The sequence below is a fragment of the Grus americana genome, chromosome 31 (genome assembly GCF_028858705.1).
Source record: "Grus americana isolate bGruAme1 chromosome 31, bGruAme1.mat, whole genome shotgun sequence".
NCBI lineage: Eukaryota > Metazoa > Chordata > Aves > Gruiformes > Gruidae > Grus > Grus americana.
Window position 1 is genome coordinate 2,070,829 of NC_072882.1, and position 17,288 is coordinate 2,088,116.

General features: G+C 60.6%; 1 protein-coding gene across 12 annotated transcripts; it reads right to left on the reverse strand.

Annotated features, from left to right (window-relative positions):
• Nucleotides 1–405: 405 nt before the first annotated feature.
• PCBP2 (poly(rC) binding protein 2) lies at nt 406–17,126 on the reverse strand. Of its 12 annotated transcripts, none has more exons than XM_054807023.1 (16): nt 16,911–17,087; nt 14,116–14,251; nt 13,691–13,714; nt 13,556–13,588; nt 13,067–13,183; nt 11,479–11,610; nt 10,735–10,863; nt 10,150–10,224; nt 8,315–8,401; nt 8,076–8,141; nt 7,228–7,269; nt 5,978–6,050; nt 5,371–5,409; nt 4,224–4,276; nt 3,670–3,839; nt 406–912 (listed from the first exon to the last, which is right to left on the reverse strand). In XM_054807023.1, exons 2-16 carry the CDS (start codon nt 14,182–14,184, stop codon nt 876–878), a joined length of 1,146 nt encoding a protein of 381 aa, XP_054662998.1. In that variant the 5' UTR covers nt 14,185–14,251; nt 16,911–17,087; the 3' UTR covers nt 406–875. The 12 variants fall into 12 exon arrangements, with proteins under 12 accessions (XP_054662998.1, XP_054662997.1, XP_054663003.1 ...); XM_054807022.1 differs by having other exon boundaries at nt 4,224–4,279; XM_054807028.1 differs by lacking the exon at nt 8,076–8,141.
• Nucleotides 17,127–17,288: the final 162 nt, after the last annotated feature.

The window sequence follows — 17,288 nt, forward strand, 5'->3', positions numbered from 1 at the left end:
CCCCACCCCAGCGATCTGTGTCCCCGGGGATAATTGGGGGGTGGGGGCATCTATGTGCTTCTTTACTGGTGGAACTGGGAGCACTAGTGCTGGATCCCGGGGCAGGGGGCAGGAATTGCTCGCACCCCTGTGAAGCATTTTGGGGTGGGACAGAGGAAAAGCTGCGATACTGGTTTCCATTAAAGACCAGTTTGTAGGAGACTGGGAGAGACAGAGAACCTACCCCCCCAAAACACAGCTGGGGGACCAAAGACACCCCCCCCCCCCCCCCCAAGCAGTGATTTATCCACCCCCAGAGGGAACCCAAAGCCCAACTGGGCCATACTGGGAGCACTGGGAAAAGGGGGGGGGTGTGTTCAAATAAAGACGGAGACAGGCAGATCCATTAACCAAAATATCCTCCAGTTTCTATTCACAAGGAAAAGCTCCAGTCCATCTTTTTATTAATTATTTTTTTTTGAAAAATTTCCTGACATTACAGAACTAAACTGAAATGTTTCTCTTCCACTCTTACATTTCATGACAAAACAGAAACTTCATGAGCCGAAAAAAGGGGGAGAAAAAGGAGAGGGGGGAAGGTTTGGAGGTGAGGGAGGGGCAGGAAGGAGAGAAAAAGCTTTATAAAACTAAGATCTGGCGCTCAGCGGTTTAACAGCTGAACGGAGAAAGGAATTAAAATGCTGTAATTCAAAAAAAAAAACTGGAAACAAAAAAAAACAAAAAAAAAAAGAAAAAACCAAAATAAACCTCATGAGTGGCGGCGGAGAGGATGGAGGAACCGAAAAAATGTACAAACTAGTTAAAACCTGGGGCTGGCTGCTAAGGGACTACACAGATGGATGGTGAGGTGAGGCCGAGGGTCCGCGGCGGGGCCCCTAGCTGCTTCCCATGCCCCCGGTCTCCGAGGAGAGCCTGCAACGAAGAAAAGGGCGTCAGAGGGGACCCCCGGGGGGGGGGAAGGAGGAGGAGGAGGGAGGGGGTGCAGGGGAGGAAGGGCTTTCCCCGTGGGGGTGGCCCTGGAGGGGGATGGGAGGAGGTTTGGGGTTGGGTTTTTTTTTTTGGGGTGCAGAGGGTTTGCTCTGTGCGTAAGCGGCAGGGAAGATGCGGCAAGGAGGGGGTGCAATCTGCTGCCCCCCCCCCCCCCCCCCCCAAAGAATGGAGCCAGAGGGCTCCCCCCCGGGGAGGGACGGATCCAGAGCGAGCGGGGCAGTGGGCTCTGCTCCAAGCAAGGGGGGGGGCAAAGCTTTGGGGTGGGGACACCCAGGGGAAGGGGGACCCCAAGGTGCCCCGGGCACCCCAGGGTGCAGGCAGGAATCAGGTGATTCCTGCAAGGAAGGCAGAGAGCGGGGGGGGGGGCTGTACCCCCAACCAGGGAGCCCTTGGGGAGCACAGAGGGAAGAGGGGGGACACACACGATGCGGGAGGGGTCCCCGAGCAAGCAGGGACAACACCAGCACCCCCCAACCCGTGCCGAGCTGCCGCCCCCGCGGCTCAAAGCTTCTCCCTCCCTGCAATTTAAAGGGGGGGGGCACCCCAATCTGGGTGGCAGCAAGCCCCCCCCCCAAGCAAGAGGGCACCCCGCAAGGCCCCCTCCCCGGGGCTCGGCCCCCCCCCAGTCGGCACAGATCTAGCAGAGCAGATTCTCACCGTGGCAACTTTATTACAGGTACAGACATTAAAGAGAGACAGGCGAGGCCGCGAGCCCCGTGGGCAACGTCACCAGGAATGCAATTAAATCCCCCCCTCCCAACTCGTTTATTTGGTAACGAACCCCCCCTCCCCTCCAACCCCCCCCCATCCCCTCCCCAAAACCACGATTGCAACCAAGCTACTAAAAAATGGAAAAAAAAATTAAAAAAGAGAGGAGAGGAGGAAAAAAAAAAAAAAGCAACGGCTACAAGCTAGCAGGATCGAGAAGGAATCGAACAGATCACTAGGTGCCGGGCTGGGACACGGGGAAAATCATCTCTCAGCCGGCAAGAAAACTCCGTTCTAAGAAACATCACAAGCTCACTCTGGAGTAGAAAGGAGAAGGAAGAAGAAAAAAAAAAAAAACCAACAACCAAAACACCCATGAAAAAGAGGAAAAATTTGCTCTTCCAAGTCTCCTCTACGGGGTCTCCGTGCTGCCACCGATCTGCTGGTCCTCTAAGGCCACAAGCAGACTCAGTAAGGAGAAAATCTCTGTTTTTCCGCTTTCAGTTTGTTAGTGACACATGGCACAGCTGGAGCGGAGGTACCCTTAGCAGCAGACACAACATTTAGAGCCAGGAGAGGGACAGGTTTCATGCCAAGCAGACTGGAGACACAAGGGGCGGTCGGAAGAGGGTTGGGGAGGCTGGCGGGTGCTTCGGAGGCCCCCGCTGTGGCGAGCGAGGGGGTGGTGGTGGAGGAGGAAGAAGAAGAAGGGGTGGAGGGTTGAGAGAGGTTGATGCTGAGGTGGTCAGGGATCGTGACGGAGGCTGCCTGGGAGGAGGGTTTAGCGCTTTCTAAACTGTAACAGAGGAGAAAAGGAACAAAAAAAAAAAATACGGGTGGGTGGAAGGGAACACCACAAAAATAAAAAAAAAAGCACAGGACAAACAGCGTAAAATCGCACGAGCCGAGCTCGGGGAGGGAGGGAGGGGAGGAGGGAACGGCACTGCGAGGCCGCAGCCGCGCCCGGCCAGGTTTGGTCTCGCCTCCGAGCCGCACCAGGACCCCCCGCGCACCCCGGAGCCCCGGGCCGAGCCATGGGCTCAGCAGCAAGGGCACCCCAGCGCCTGTGGAGCCGGGCGCCTCGACGCAGCCGGGTGGAGCAAGTGGAACAAGCCAAAAAAGGAAAAAAAAAAAAAAAAGAGAAATCACAGGCAGCTTCTCCTCTGCTCCTGCTTGGGAGCAGGCTGGAGCTGCCACACCACCCCGACATCAACCCGCACGACGCGGAGCGGTGCCAGGTCCCTGCGGGGGTTTGGGGCTCACCCAGCTCTTCTCCGTGCAGAGCCCCAGGGACTGGGGACCAGGAAGGATGTCACTCCCAGCCCGGCTGATCGCAGGGGACAAGGGACGCCACGGCAAGACCGGTCTGAGCACACAGAGTCCGAGCCAGGCCCTGAAACCCCTCGCTGCGGCAGAGCGAGCCGCAGCGTGCCGCATGGCGGGGCAGGCGGCCAGGCCCCACGCCGGGAAGGCGGCCGTCCCCATCAGGGCTCACCGGCCGCTCCAAGGAGCCAAGCCAGCACCAACTCCTCTCCCTTGGGATCACAGCATCCCGCTGGGAGACGCTCGGGATCTCCACAAAAACCAGGAAAAAAAAGCCCTCACCACGTAAGCGCCGGATCGAAACAGCACAGCCCTAACTGCCGAGAGCCTGACGGGGCCAGGCACGGCTTTTTAAAGTAGCCACGGGCAACCCTCGGCCCTGTGGCTGGACCCCTTTCCAGCCGGGTTCGTTAACCTAACAGAGCAGGAGGCGATCGCACCAGGAAAATGGGACAGCAGGCACAGGGAAGGGAAAGGAAAGGAAAAGGGAGGGGGGGGAGAAAAAAGAAAAAATAAGGGGAGAGAAAACCCCTTCCCCTCATGCGTCGGGGCGCAAGGAAGGTCCCAGCCCCGGGAGGGGTACCCCACAGCGCGGGCGTGCAGGGCCAGCCCCCCCAAACCGCAGAGTCTCGTCGGCCGGAGACTTACCTGACATTAATTAGATACTGGGCCAAGCTAATGCTCGCTGCAGATCCAGTTATGGTAACCTGCCTGTCAGTAGATCCTTCCACTGGATTGGCAATTTTGATCTGCGCCCCAGACATCTGGCGGATCTCATTGATTTTGGCGCCCTGACGCCCGATGATGCAGCCAATCAACTGGGGGGGGAAGAGCAGCTTTGTTAGCGGCAGGGAAGAACCAAGCGTGTTAACCCATCCTCCTCCTCTGTTGTGTGGCTGTCCCCCATGGGGACAGGGCTGGCACCTCCCTGGGGGTGGGGTAAGGGACAGAAAACGGGGTTTTCTGCCTTAAAGCAAGGAGAGAAGGGATGTGGTGCCGGCAGATGGGGTCCAAGGAGGCAGTGTGGGCGCAGCCACGAGCCCTCACAGTTTTGAAGCCAAAAACAGGCAACTCCCCCCCCCCCCCAATTTTGTTAGGAGGAGAGAGGGACAGACCCGGTGACCCACAGGGAGAAGGGGACAGTTGCCTGCCCACCGCTCGCCACCGTCCCTCCCCAGTACGGGTCCCACTCGGATACTCACATCATTTGGAATGGTGAGTTCGTGAGAGGTGGTTTGAGCGGAGGCATCCAAACCTGCTTAGAGACAGAGAAAAAGCGGGAGAAATTCAGGGGGAGGCAGTGGGACAGGAGGGCGCAGCACAGACAGACCGCAGCAGGCAAGCCAGCATTTGCTGCCAGCTTCATGGCTACCTTGAAGACGGTTTAAAACAAGAGGGTCAGGGCAGAGCAAGCTGTGAGGTTACTCCAACCCTCCCCGCTGCTCCCCACCTCCTCCCCGCTTGCTTGTCCCCCCCTCTCTTTCCCCCCCGCCTTGGTCACCCCAATTTCTCTCTCTCTCCCTTGTCCCGATGTCACCACAGGATCTTCCTTCCGGTCAGGACAGTCCCGGAGCAGCGCGCTCTCGCTGTGGGGGCTTCATTCGGGCACTCGGCTCCGCTGCCCGCTCCGTTACCAGCTTCGAAAGGCTACGCTACCCCCCTCCTCCTCCTCCTCACTGCCACAGCCCCGGCAGGGCAGTGCTACGCCGGCCGGCGCGGGCCCTGCGAGGCTGTTCGCGTCTCAGATGGGGCCAAGTGCATGTGCTAAGTGGATTTTTTTTTTTTTTTTAGTGTTTTTAAATTTTTTTTCCCCCCTTCCCCTGTTCACTCCCTGCTACAGGGAGCAGTGGGAGCCTCAAGACCTCAGCCTGGGGATGAAGCAGCCCAGGGACACACCGGCGGCCGAGGCGGTTAACATGGTGCCGTGTGTGTGTGTGTCCCCCGCCAGCGGCAAACGGGGTGGGGAGAAGGGGGGGGCTCGGCCGCTGCAGGCGATCCGCTCCAGCAACTCCTCGGGCAGGGGGAAAAAAATTGCTTTCCCCCCCCTCCCTGCCCCAGCGCATGGCTGGAGGGGGAATAAAGCGAAGGGGCCCAAGGCTCGCTAACAGCGTCGGGCGCTGGATGACCGAGCCCTCCAACAAATCCTGCTGCTCTCCACTGTCCAGCTGACTTCTGGGGCACGTACAACCAAACCAGTCGGGACCTCCAGCCCTTCTAAGGCTCCCCTTGACCCCCCCTTTCCCCTCCCATCCGTGCACAAAGGCGGGCAGCATTTAACAGGGAGAACGAGACCCCGGTCAGTATTAATACACAATAGAATAACTACAGATTTTGTTTTTTAATCATTACCCCAATAGCCTTTCACCTCTGGAGAGCTGGATTCAATGCCTGTTAAGATACAAGTGACAATGAGTTTGGCTGTCTCAGGTTTAGAGCCCCAAATGGATATTTTAGCCATCTTAGCAAATCTACAGCAAATTTGGGACAACTCAACAGTTGCCTGCTCAGGACTGGAGTAGCCGGAGGGGAGAGAGAGGGTGCTGCGGGTCAGGGGGGTCTCCCGGTGCATTGGCAGAGCTGTGGAGGATGGGGATGAAGAGGAAGGAAAGCAGCATGGAGGCCCTGCCTGCTCGGTGGTTTAGGTTTTTGGTTGGGTTTTTTTTTTTGGTTTGGGTTTTTTTTTCGTTTTTTTTTTTTTTTCTACCCTCTGCGGCCCCCCACGACTCACAGAGGCCGGTACCAAGTTGCCCCCAGAGATGTCACGACAAAAATTGTTACCTGGTCAGGTGGGGGAACGTTTGGTTTGCTTTTTGGTTTTGGTTTTTGTTTTTTTTTTTTTTTTTCTCTGAGAGCGCAAGACCCAAGCGGAGGCCCCGTTCGAGAGGAGCCAAGCGACGGCTCACGGGCTGGCCTTTGGCCCACGCTAGCGTACAGAAGAGAGAAGGAGTTTCCATACCACTGAATCCAGTGTTGCCATGAGACATTGGAAAGTGTGACTGTTGCATTGCCAACTGGTGCAGCTTGGTCAGCTAGAGGGGGAGAGAAAAATAAAAAAAAAAAAAAAAGAGAAAGAAAAAGGCTGATGTTAGCCATTTCCCAAGCCCGAGAGGGGCCAGGACTCACAGCACACACATAACACAGACACTGCCAGTGGCACCGGGTTTTCCCCGGCCCCTCCATATACGGCCCAGCCCTCTCTGCACAGAGAGGGAGAAGATGCCCAGGCCAAGGTGGGCTGGAGGGGGGCTGTGCCCACCCTGTGGTGAAGCGAGGGATGAAAGGAGCTCGGGGAGAGAAGCAGAGAGGAGCAGGAGAGATGAGACGGCGGGGTGCTCACACCACACCATGCAGGGAGCAGCGGGGGGGGACAGGAGTGCCAGGAGGGGAGATGGGGACGGAGCCCGGCTCAGTGCGGCCCCCAACGTAGCGCTTCTAGCCCAGCTTCCTTCTAACCCTTCTCCTCCCTCGCCTGGCACGTCAGAGCCCCCCCGCCTCTCCCCTCGCTGACTCTAAGGGTGCCAGGAGCGGAGATCAGGCCCCCACCGAGCCCGCGACGAGCCTACGGGATGAACATGGGTGCCAGAGGATGGTGGTGGCCGACAGCAAACCGGGACAGCGCCCGCGGGAGAGGCGGCCACTGCCTGGACTGTCACTCCTCTCCCAAACTGTCCCCGAGACAGGTTGGCGGCAGCCTGGGCCAGATCCAACCTCTTCCCCCCCCCTCCCGCCCCCCCAACAACTGCCACCTGCGACCGCTCGCTGGGCCAGCTGTCCCCTGCCCCGGGAGAACCACCATGACAGTGAACCATCATGTGCTGTTTTTGTTTTCTCTTGACGGGCTGCGTGCCAAATTCAAGGGGAGAGAGGGAGAGGGGGCAAGGGAAAAGCCGGAGCCGGTGTGTGAAATGCCAAGCCAAGGGAGAGGTGGGTTGGAAAAAAATAATAAAAAATATATATATAAATATATATAGGAGGGAAGTGTCAGAAAGAAGGTGGGGGAAGGAAAAAGGAGAGATTTAAGACCAGGTGAAATTGGCTGCAGGAGGGCGAATTGAAGGGAGGTGGAGTTTTTTGGGGGGGAGTTCGGATCGAGCATTCAGCCCAAGCTGACGGCTAGCGGCTCGAGTCGAGAAAGCACCGAGAAAATTTTGGAAGGGGGGAGGAAGAGGGTGGATTTCAAGACAAGAAGTTGTAAACAAAACTTACATCTGGCTGTGGAATGGCATACTGTCCTTGAATGGTATAGGCCTACAAAAGGAGGAAAACAGTCCTATTAACAACCATCGGACAGCCACCCAGGGACAGACAGATTTCAACTAGCCAGGAAGTCAGAGAGCCAAGGTGGAGAGTTCTCCGGGGCGAGGGAAGTGGGGCAGGGAGAGGCAGGGGACGGATAAATGCTGTAACAAGCAGTTTCTAGACGGGCGGTTACTTGAATTGGCCTTACGTGGCGGTTACAGGGAGGGAGTGGACAGTATGGCGCCGTCCCCCCCAAAAAAAAAAGTGGCAGACAAAAACAGAACGGCTGGGATCTTGATGAAGATGTATGGTGTGGTGGAGTCCGACAATGCTTCTAGCCCTGCGCCCCCCGCCTTGCCGACAGGGGAAGATCTCCAACGCCCCCGCCAGCCCTGCTAGCTCCCGGCCCCTCCTTTCCCCGGCCCAGCAGCCACCCCCCCCCCCCCCCCCCCCCCCCAAAAAAAAAAGTCCCGTTCCGAGTCCTCTCGTCACTTCCGCACGCCTAGGAAAACGTCGCCGGGCAAGCTAGAGGTAAACGCTGGAGCTGGCTACCGATGCTAGACAAGGCAAAAGAGAGGCATTCGGGTGGGGGGGGGGGGGTAACAAGGCTGAGTGCCTGACCTGCCACAATTCCATGTCTTGAGGTTAAGGGACAGCCACAGACTTCAGATTCCTCCTGAAGCTACCCAGAAAGGGCGAGTCACTGGCTGGGGCCTGGCTGGCTAAGGTTTGGGGGGGTCGGGGGGGGCCGGGCAGGTGGGGGTGGGTGGGATAGGAAGGGGAGAGGGGGGTACACAGCCTCACTTCCAGGTCACCGGAAGAACTGCAGCCCAGGCTGGAATTGGCCCAAGTTCGTTGCCATGCAGTGGCTGCCGGGTGGCCTGCGTGAGGAGAGGTTGGTGGGCTCAGAGTCCAGTTCCCAGTGGACAGGAGTCCACAGCACAAAAGCCACCGTTGACGGTTTTGGGGGACGGGGACAGGGATGCCACCCTTGTTGGCAGTCTCAGAGAGGCCAAGGATTGAACGGGCCGTGGAGACTGAACTCCCCTCTCACCTCCTGAGGTGGTCCCTCCAAGTCAGAGTTGAGGCACATGGATGGGGCGGTGTGGGGGTAGCTCGCACTGCCGCTGCTGTACCTGTCCTGTGGATAAATTAGAGGACTTCAGTCTCCAGGGCTGTCAATCCAAAACCTTCCGCTAACACCAAAGTCACATCGACATTAGCTCTGCTTTTCGAGGGCTAAACCTGCTCTACGCACAAACTCTGAGCTGCAAAGACAGAGCGCAACACCACCGGGAGCGGGGCCCGGATGGCTGCATGGGGCTGGCCGCGGCCCTGGGCCAGGGGAGAGGGGTGGAAGAGAAGGAGAAGGGGGGGGGGGGAGAAGAAAGGGGAGAGGGAGGGAAGAGATGCGTGGCCGTGGGAAGCCTGCTCCTCACTGCTCTAACGGGGAAGGCAGCCTGCTCCCGTGCCACGGGGGGGGCCACATGGTACGGCCCTCCGCTTGCAAGAGGCGCGGGGGGGCACAGATGTACTGGCCAGGCGCTTCCCCCGGGGCGCAGAGCGGCAGGAGAAGCTGTTGGAGAGGCGGGGGGGGAGGGTGGGGGGGTGGGCTGACCGGGTTCAGGGAAGGGAGGAGGAAGAGGCAGGAAGGGCAAGGGGTGGAGGGGGGGGCCAAGGCGAGGAAGGGGACGGCGGCAGGTCCGTCCCCAAAACAAGCATGGCGTGCCAGCCTGGCGGGGCGGGGGGGTGGGAAGAGCAGAGTCAGGCCTGGCTCTCGGGGAGGCCGGCGGCAGCTACCCCCCTTCCCTGCCTATGGAGGCCTCCATCCAGAACGCCAGACCCTGCCTGCGCTGCCTGAGCGGGTCCCCGGGCCGGCTAGGGGCTCCGGGTCCTGCCGGAGCCCACCCCGGAGGGGTCTCCCCAACGGCAGGAAGGCAGCGGATGCGTTTGCACGAGTCGCCGCGTTTTCTCCGAGCGTTACGGCAGCCCTGGGAACCGCAGGGTGGGGAGCAGGCGACCCGCACCCGGGTCTGAGCCTCCTGTCTTGCCCAGCAGCTTGGATGGGACCATAGGTGAGGACACCCAGCCAGCACCCCCCACCGCAAACAGGGCCGGGGGGGGCGGATTTCAGGGCTTTACAGCAGACAGGGTCCCAAGGGAGCCCTGTCACCTGTAACCTGGCTCGGCAGCAGGGAGCAAGCAACTCCCCTGGCTCGGCTCAGCTCAGCGCAGGAGGGACTAAACCCCACGTTACCTGATGGCTACTCCTATCTGACACCCTCCCCTCGTGCGAGATGAAGCCTTTCCACACCCCAACCCTACCCAACGGCACAGGCTAAGCCTTTGCACCCCAAAAGCCAGCCCCGGAGAGCAGAGAAACACCCCTTCCCCCCCTCCCCCCCTTCCCCAACCACCCTCTGGGCCAGTCACCCACAACGGGTCCCGCCGAGTCCTCGGAGCCAGCCCAAGACAGAGTGGCAGAGCCTGGATTTGGCAGCTGGAATCTCGGCCTGATTCAAATCTCCCACCGCCGCCACTACACTGGGTTTTTGGTTTTTTTTGTTTGTTTTTTTTTTTTTTTTTTTTTTTTTTTTTTTTTACTGGTTAACTCCCAGGACTGTTTTGCCAGCACCCCCTCCTCCCCAAATCAGCCCTTTTGGCCCCCTCCTCCACCCTCTTCCATCCCTCAGCGAGCTCAGCGAGGAAAGGCTCAGAGCAGGCTCTGGGAGGCCGAGGCCAAACAGAGCCGCTCTCTGCCGGAGGAAGCGGTGTGGGTGACGGGCACACAGAGCGGCTGATGTGCGCTGGCAGCGTGGCAGCTCCATAAGATACCTCCCCCCCTTCCTCTCCCCACCCCGCACCCCAGGAGCAGAGGAGAGGCCTTACCTGACCGCCTGCAAAGATGACGGGAGAGCTGGATGGCTTGGGTCGGTACGGGATGGTGACGCCCTTCGGGGGAGACTGGGTGACAGGCAGAGAGGAAAGGTTAAACACCGAGCGCCGCTGGCACCAACAATCCCCTTTTCCGTGCACCCCAGACACCAACGCGCTGCTCCGGGTTTAAAATCGGCCGTTTGGGAGGACGCGGAGCTATCCTACTTCTTCCCCATCCCGGGCACGGGGCCGAGGGAGGGCACCCGAGGAGCAGAGCAGCGTGCGAGGGTGACTCGGGAAGGCAGGACGCCGCTGCTCAGCGTCACCGCGGAGCCGTGGGCGACACCGTTAGCCAGTGAGCAGCTCTGGAGGCCTGGCTCGACCCCAGTTTTAAGCAGCTCCAAGCCTCACCTGGATGAGGCTGTAATCCCCAGCTATCTCTTTATCCCCCAGCAGCCATTTCTCTGGCCTCAGCAGTTTCCACTCGCAAGGATGGATGGATGGATGTGGCTCACCAAGGGCGCGTGCCTCCCCGGGAAGGGGGGGGAAAAAGCCCCCAAACCCCAGGCCCGCGAGGCAGGGAGGGGGAGGCCCTACCTCAAGCATGACGACGCAGATCTGTTTGACACACTCGATGATGGACTGTGGGATCCCAGCGATGGTGATGGCTCGCTCGGTCGAGTTGGGCAGCATGTCTCCTGCCACCTGGACCTGTGCCCCCGTGCTCTGCAAAGTTTATGGTTAAAAATAGACGGTCAGACCCCAGGGAGGGCTGTGACCTCAGCGACAAACCCCGTGGCTGGGTTATACATAGCCAAAACTGCCCCCCACCTCCTTCTTTCCCCCAAAATAAAGTCCTTTAATCCTAGCTGGAAATAATTCAGTCATCGGGAGCCCAGGGCAGGAGAGGAGGACCTGGGCTGCAGCCTTTCCCCGTAACCCAAGTCAATCCCATCCCTGCGGCCAGCGGAGCCGGGCAGAGTTAAGCCGTCGGCAGCAAACGGTGCTCAATGGCATTACCGAGGGCGGCGCACGCCTGGCAGCACGTTCCCTCCCTCCAACAACCGGGAAAAGGCTGGGGGGGGGGCGAAATCAAGAGCCATGGGAAGGGGGGAGCAAAAACCCAGGCATCCTGCTGCGGGGGACAGCGCTGGGAAGGGGAGGGTCTGCCCCGAGTCTCAGTTTCACAAGCACTAAAAATACAAGGAGCTCTAAAAAAGCCAAGCAATGCCACAGCTCTGCTATGCGGTACCACCCGGGGTGGAGGGGCCGACACAAGGATTTACCCCCAGGGGGCCCCCAGACCCCACGCATCCCCCCCCAAGGCTGGCCAACACACACCTCTCTTATCTCTTTGATCTTGCAGCCTCCTTTTCCAATGAGGGAGCCACACTGGCTGGCGGGTACCACGAGCCGGAGGGTGACCGGGGGCCGGCTGGCAGCTGTACTGTTGGTCATGGAGCTGCTGATGTCCTGCGAGGAAGAGGAGTCACTCAGAGGGGACGGCCTGGCGCGGCGCCCTCGCTGGAACGGCACGCGGAGAGGTGACGTGCCCGGCAGAGGGACGGGGAGGATGACGCTGGCAGGGGCAGGCCGGACCAAGGTGACCCCGGGGGTTCTCCCAGGACTTTGTTAGCAGCCCAGAAATGACACGGCCACTTTTTGGGGAAGGAAGAAGCAGCCAAATTCTATTGTCTCGATGAAAACGGGGGGGGTTTAACTCCCACCAGCCCAGCGCAGGGGCACTGGCTGGGTCACACTGCAGCCAAACAGGAACCGGCTGTACCGGTGTCGGAGGGGGACAAGCAGTTGGGGGCTCGGTGTCCCCACAGCTCCCGGTTCGGCGCAGAGCCTCCCGTTGTAATGGGGGGGGGGGGGATCAGGGCAGGAGCGGCTCCAGGGAAAACAAGCCCAGCCCTGATTACAGCAGTCATGTGCTGGCAGGGGGAGGGGAAGCACAAGGCCACAGCTCAACTGACCTACTAAAATGAAAGCTTTCGCTTCGAGCCCAGCGCTCAGAGCGCTGGCGGCCAGGAGCCACGCTCAGACGACTCCGGCTCTCGGGGAACGGCAGAAACGGCTCTGGGCTCAGCAGCCTTTTGGGCAGAGGTGGGAGTACAGGGGCCCTGGGGACAGATCTACCAGTGCTGGGCCATCTCCTCCCAGGGAAGGGTCCAAATCCAGAAGGCAACAGAATTTTTACCCCCACAGGCAAGGTGAGGGCTCACTGAGCTCTGCCCCGCACCAGGCGAGGAGCTCACTCCTTCCAAACGATGCGGAGTGGGATGGAAAACTCCTCAACACCACGGCCCTGAGCAGGCTCTAGCGCCCGCAGCCAGGATCCAGGTTATCCAGGATCCACATCCCCCCTGGAAGTCACCGATTCAGCGGGACGAGGGGCACAAGGCAGCTCCTCCTTCAGCACTGTGCAGCCACACCACCCCTGGGTCCCCTCCTTGGTGGGGCTGGAGCCGGAGCAGAGTCCCCGCTACCACCGCGGCGTGCTGAAGGGGAGGCAGCACGACCACCCAGGAGGACGAGCAAAGCCAGGGGAGTTTCCAAGCCCTGCTCTTGTTTGAAACTGTTTAACCAGTAGCCACGAGGTGGGATTTCTGGCCCAGAAAAGTCCCTGTGGGGCTCCAGCACCCAGCAAGTGGCTGTTTAAGGATGGCTGAGCACACAGGGGAAGTGTCACTACCTGGACCTTGATCCTGCTCGCAACCGGGCAAAGATCAGGCCCCGTGGGGAAAACACCACCAGCCCATGCGGAACGAGCCCATCCTGTGGCTCATCCCCAGGGAAGAGCTTTCCGTCATGCTCTGGACCCTCCCCGCATGCTCTGGGGAGGATCCCAGGGCAAATTTATCCAGGAATGGGGTAAAGGATGAGTGCAGGCAGGGGAGGGGGGGGCTCGGGGCCGCAGACACACCTCTTCCAGTTTGTCAATGATCATCGCAAAAGCTTTGAAGATGGCATTGGTGGGTCCAGCGAGGGTGATGATCCGTTCGGGGCAGTTCCCTTCTGAGATGTTAATGCGAGCACCGCTCTGCAGGAGAAAAAACGAGGGGACATCAGGGCTCCCGGCCCCCCCCTCAAGCAGCAGTGGGTCCGCGCACCTGGCTTGGTTCTGCGTGGGGCAGCTGAGGTCCCCGGGGATCCCTCAGTGATGATGAATCCTTCCTTCCTCCCTCCCTCGGCTCCGGGCAGCCATCTTAGCCTCCTCGGCTTCCTGCCCAGGCCCTGCCTACACCTCCCAGCATGCCTCACGCCTGCCGGCTCCCATCTGCTGCCGGTGCCGCTGGCACCGCACTGCCTGCAAATTCCTTTTAAGGCCCACGCCACCGCGGCCCCGCCGAATCCCCCCCCCCCCCCCCCCCCCCCCCCGGTTCCCCCTGACCCTCTCAGCCTTCAGACTCACCTCCTCACGCATCTTCTTCACCGACTCCCCTTTCTGCACAGGGGGGGAAAGAGAAGGGAGAGGCATTAGCGGGGCTGTGTCGGGCAGCGATGGGGGGACAGGGAGGCAGGGTGAGGGGGTTTGTTGCTCACTTACCTTCCCAATGATGCTTCCCACCTCCTGGGACAGAAACAAAAGCGACAATTAGTCAGTGCTTAAAAAAAAACCTCCAGGAGTCGCAAGCTCAAACAACTCCCCTTTACAGCCAAACCCAAGTTCCTCAGCACCCCCCAGACGTGCTGACACCGAGCTCCCCTCAGGTCACTGCTCCCCCCGCCCCAAGCTGTTATTTTTATTGATGCGTTACGCTTTTAAAGCGCTGCCTCGTTCGTCATGAGATATCCAGGAGCCGGCCGGGTGCCAAGGAGCACATTCCTAACGCCACTGCCTAATGGCTGCAATAACGAGGCAGCTCTAAGAGGTCTGACTGACATCAATTTACTGCCCGGCGTCCAGGAAAGGCCACCCCTGCGTCGGGCGAAGGGGTTTCGGTACATCCCCGCCGTCCCACGGACACGTACCTTTCCGTGCATGAGTAGTCGGATGGTGAGCGTGACATTTAAACCACCTTCAATGACACCGGTGTCCATCTTGAGCTGCGTAGGGTTGAGTCAGGCTGCGTCAGTGCTCAGATCTTTGGTCGCTGGGCAAGCGGAGCTACGAACGAGATGGAGGTTGTATTTGAGGGGCTGCACCAACCCTCCCCAGCCGTTTTCAGACCCATCCCAGGGAGATTCAAGCCCCCTCTGTGCTTTCTTCTCCCCTTGAATATCCCCCCGGCAGTTTTAGGGTCACACTCCTCTCCGAGCAGCAATCGGGAGAGCCGAACCATGGCGGTTTGGCTGCCCAACAGGCTGCTCCTCCTCCTGCCAGGCATTTTCCAGGGCGGATGGGCTGAACTGGCACGATCCCACCTGCATCAAACAACAGCCAGGACCGCGAGGGTCTCGCTCGTCCCCTGCCTCCTTCCAGCCCCGCTCCTCGCTCAAACTTTGCCTACAGCTCCGGGAAACTTGTCTCTACTTGCGAGCCCCACACCTTCATCTAGATTACAAGCTGTCTTCCACGGCTACGTGTAGACACACACACGCCAGACAGAGCAACCGCCCCGTCTCCCTTTGGTTTAACCCACTTGGGAGGCAGGCTGTTGAGAAAATAAAATATAACGACTTATCTGCGCCCTGAGCCTGCGTGCGGAGGCCTTTCAGACCGGTTTCCATGTTGATTTACTCAAACCAGATAAGGCCACGCGAGCACACGATCAGGTTTCAAACAACCTGCGGCCCGAGTCGACAGCAGTTGCAAAACACTGCGACTGGCCACCAGCTCAGCCAGTCAAACCATTTCACTTTAAAAGAAAAAAATAAATAAATTAAATCCACTAAATTTTAGCTCTTGTTTTTAGCAGTCTGGCTGGTCACTGCCCCAGCAAAGTTTAACCAAACCCAGGGAAAGATGAAGCAGAGAGGAGGGGGATTAATCTGGCAGGGGACCGTGCCAAGTGGGCAGCGCTGCCGTGCTCCCGGTTAATGCTCTTTTAAGGGGAAGCCACTGGCACGGAAGGGAGCTGGTTTTGTTTTTTTTTTTTTTTTTTGCCGTAGCGAGGAGTTACGGCCTCCATAAAACTCAGTCTGACATCCCGTCGGATCCAAAAAGGCACCCGCTTGCCTAGTTTGGAAAGAAGGGCCCAGGATCCAAGCCTGGCAGCAGCGGAGCACGGAGGAGAGTCTAGACCCGAGCCCACGAGTTGGTTGTTTACGAGTTTCCCGGTTCACCGGAGGTGGCAGGAGCCTCGCTGGCACCCGCCGCCGTCTCTCCGGCTCTGAACCCACTCCTCCTCCCACCAGTTCAGCGTCCCAGTTCGCCTTCGTTAGCATTAATTTGCTTTCCTGGCAGCGGTTTTGCCTGTCGAACGAGCTTGGGTCGGTTACAGGGCCGCCTGGAAGCCCGTCAGGGACAAAAGGAGCCGACCAAACCTGCCGGGGGGTTACGCAAAGGGAGAAGCGAAGCCGTGCGGGGCAGGCCAAGGCCATCGCTCTGATCCGGGCTCACAGAGAGGTTCTTCCGCAAGAAAACTTCCCCCAAAACTTTTCCTTACCTCCGTCCGGCAGCCCTGCCTGCCCCCACAGTGCACGTGGAAGGCCTGGTCCCTGCCTGCTGCCTGTACCAGGATCAAACACCCACCCGTGGGCCTCCCCACTCAGGATCCTGGCCTCAAAATGGGACCATTGTGGGGGGGAACTGGTTGCCGGGGCAGGGATTTGGCTCCAAAACCAGCTCGTCCCTGCGGTGCAGGGGGTGAAAAACAACTCCGGAGCTGGAGATCCGAGCTCCGAACCCAGTGGGGAATGGGGGGGGGGGGGGTGACGGACCGACCCCCAGGCCCGGGATTGAAACTCCGGACCTGACCCGTCCACAGACGGGGGGTCCCCAGTCCCAGGATCACAGCTCGAAACTGGACCCGGACCCCGGAAGGGTGGCGGGAGGGTGGGGGGACCCGCCGAGTCCCGGGAGCACGGCTGAGGCTCTGGACCCCAAACCGGGCCGAGGGGGACTCAGAGAACACCCCGGGGTCGGGGAGAGGGGCGGCCCCCCGGCCGGGGATCGCGTCGCCAAAGCGGGCAGGTCCCGGGGGGCAGAGGGGGGAACCCCCAACTCCTCGAAGAGGGGTGGCGGCTCCGAGCCAGGGCCGCGAACCGGGCCGGGGGGAAAACAACTCGGGATGGCGGCAAAAACGGCCCCGGCCGATAAAAAGAAAAGAAAAAAAAACCAACAGAGAAAAAAAAAAAAAAAGGAAAAACTAAAGCAAAAAAAAAAACCCCAATAAAAAAAAGCAAGGGGGGGGGAAAAGGCAAAAAAAAAAAGTCCCCCCCCCCGCCCCCCGGTGCCCCCCCGCAGCCGCTCGGTACCGGGCGGGGGGGGTGGCGGTTGGCGGCGCCATGTGACGCACGCGGCTCCCCGGCCCCCCCCGGTCCCGGTGCCCGCGGGGGGGGTGGCGGGGATGAGGGGAGGGGCAGCGGCGCCCCCCGCACCCCCCCACCTTCCCCCCCCCCCGCGCCGGCGGCGGCGCGGCGCGCGCGCAGGCCGCGGCCTAGGCCGCGACTAGGCCGCACGTAGGCCGCGGGCTGGCGTGAGGGCGCGGCCGGCGGCGGGCAGCGGCGAGCGGCGCGGAGGCGCTACGCGAGGCCGCGGCTCCGCGGCCGTTGTGGAAGTCGGCGCCGGATGGCGGCGGGGGAGGGGGGGGAAGCTGGGTGGTGGGGGAAGGGGGACGGGAGGCGGCGTGGGGAGGGGGGGGGAGGGGAGGGGTCGGGCCTACCTGGAGCGGCGCCGGTAACGGCGGCGGGAGAAGGGCGCTCCGGGCGGAGCGGGAGGAGGGAGGGCGGGGAGGAGGGGAGGGAGGTGGGGGGGGGAGAGGGAGCGCGCCGGGGCGGGCGGGCGGGATGGCGGCGGGAGGCGGCGGCGGCGGCTGCTCCTGCTGCGGCGGCCGCGGCGGGTCTGGGAGGGGGCGGCGGGAGCGGCCCGATTTACACCCCGCCCCGACCCGGAAACGGACGCCGCGCACCAGCGAGGCGCGGCGGGGCGGGGATAGAGCGGCCTCCTCCCCTCCCCGCGCCCCGCCCCGTCCCGCCCCGCCCGTACCAGAGAGACGGTGGTGGAGGTGGGGGGGGAAACCGGCGGGTAGAGCGGCCACGTA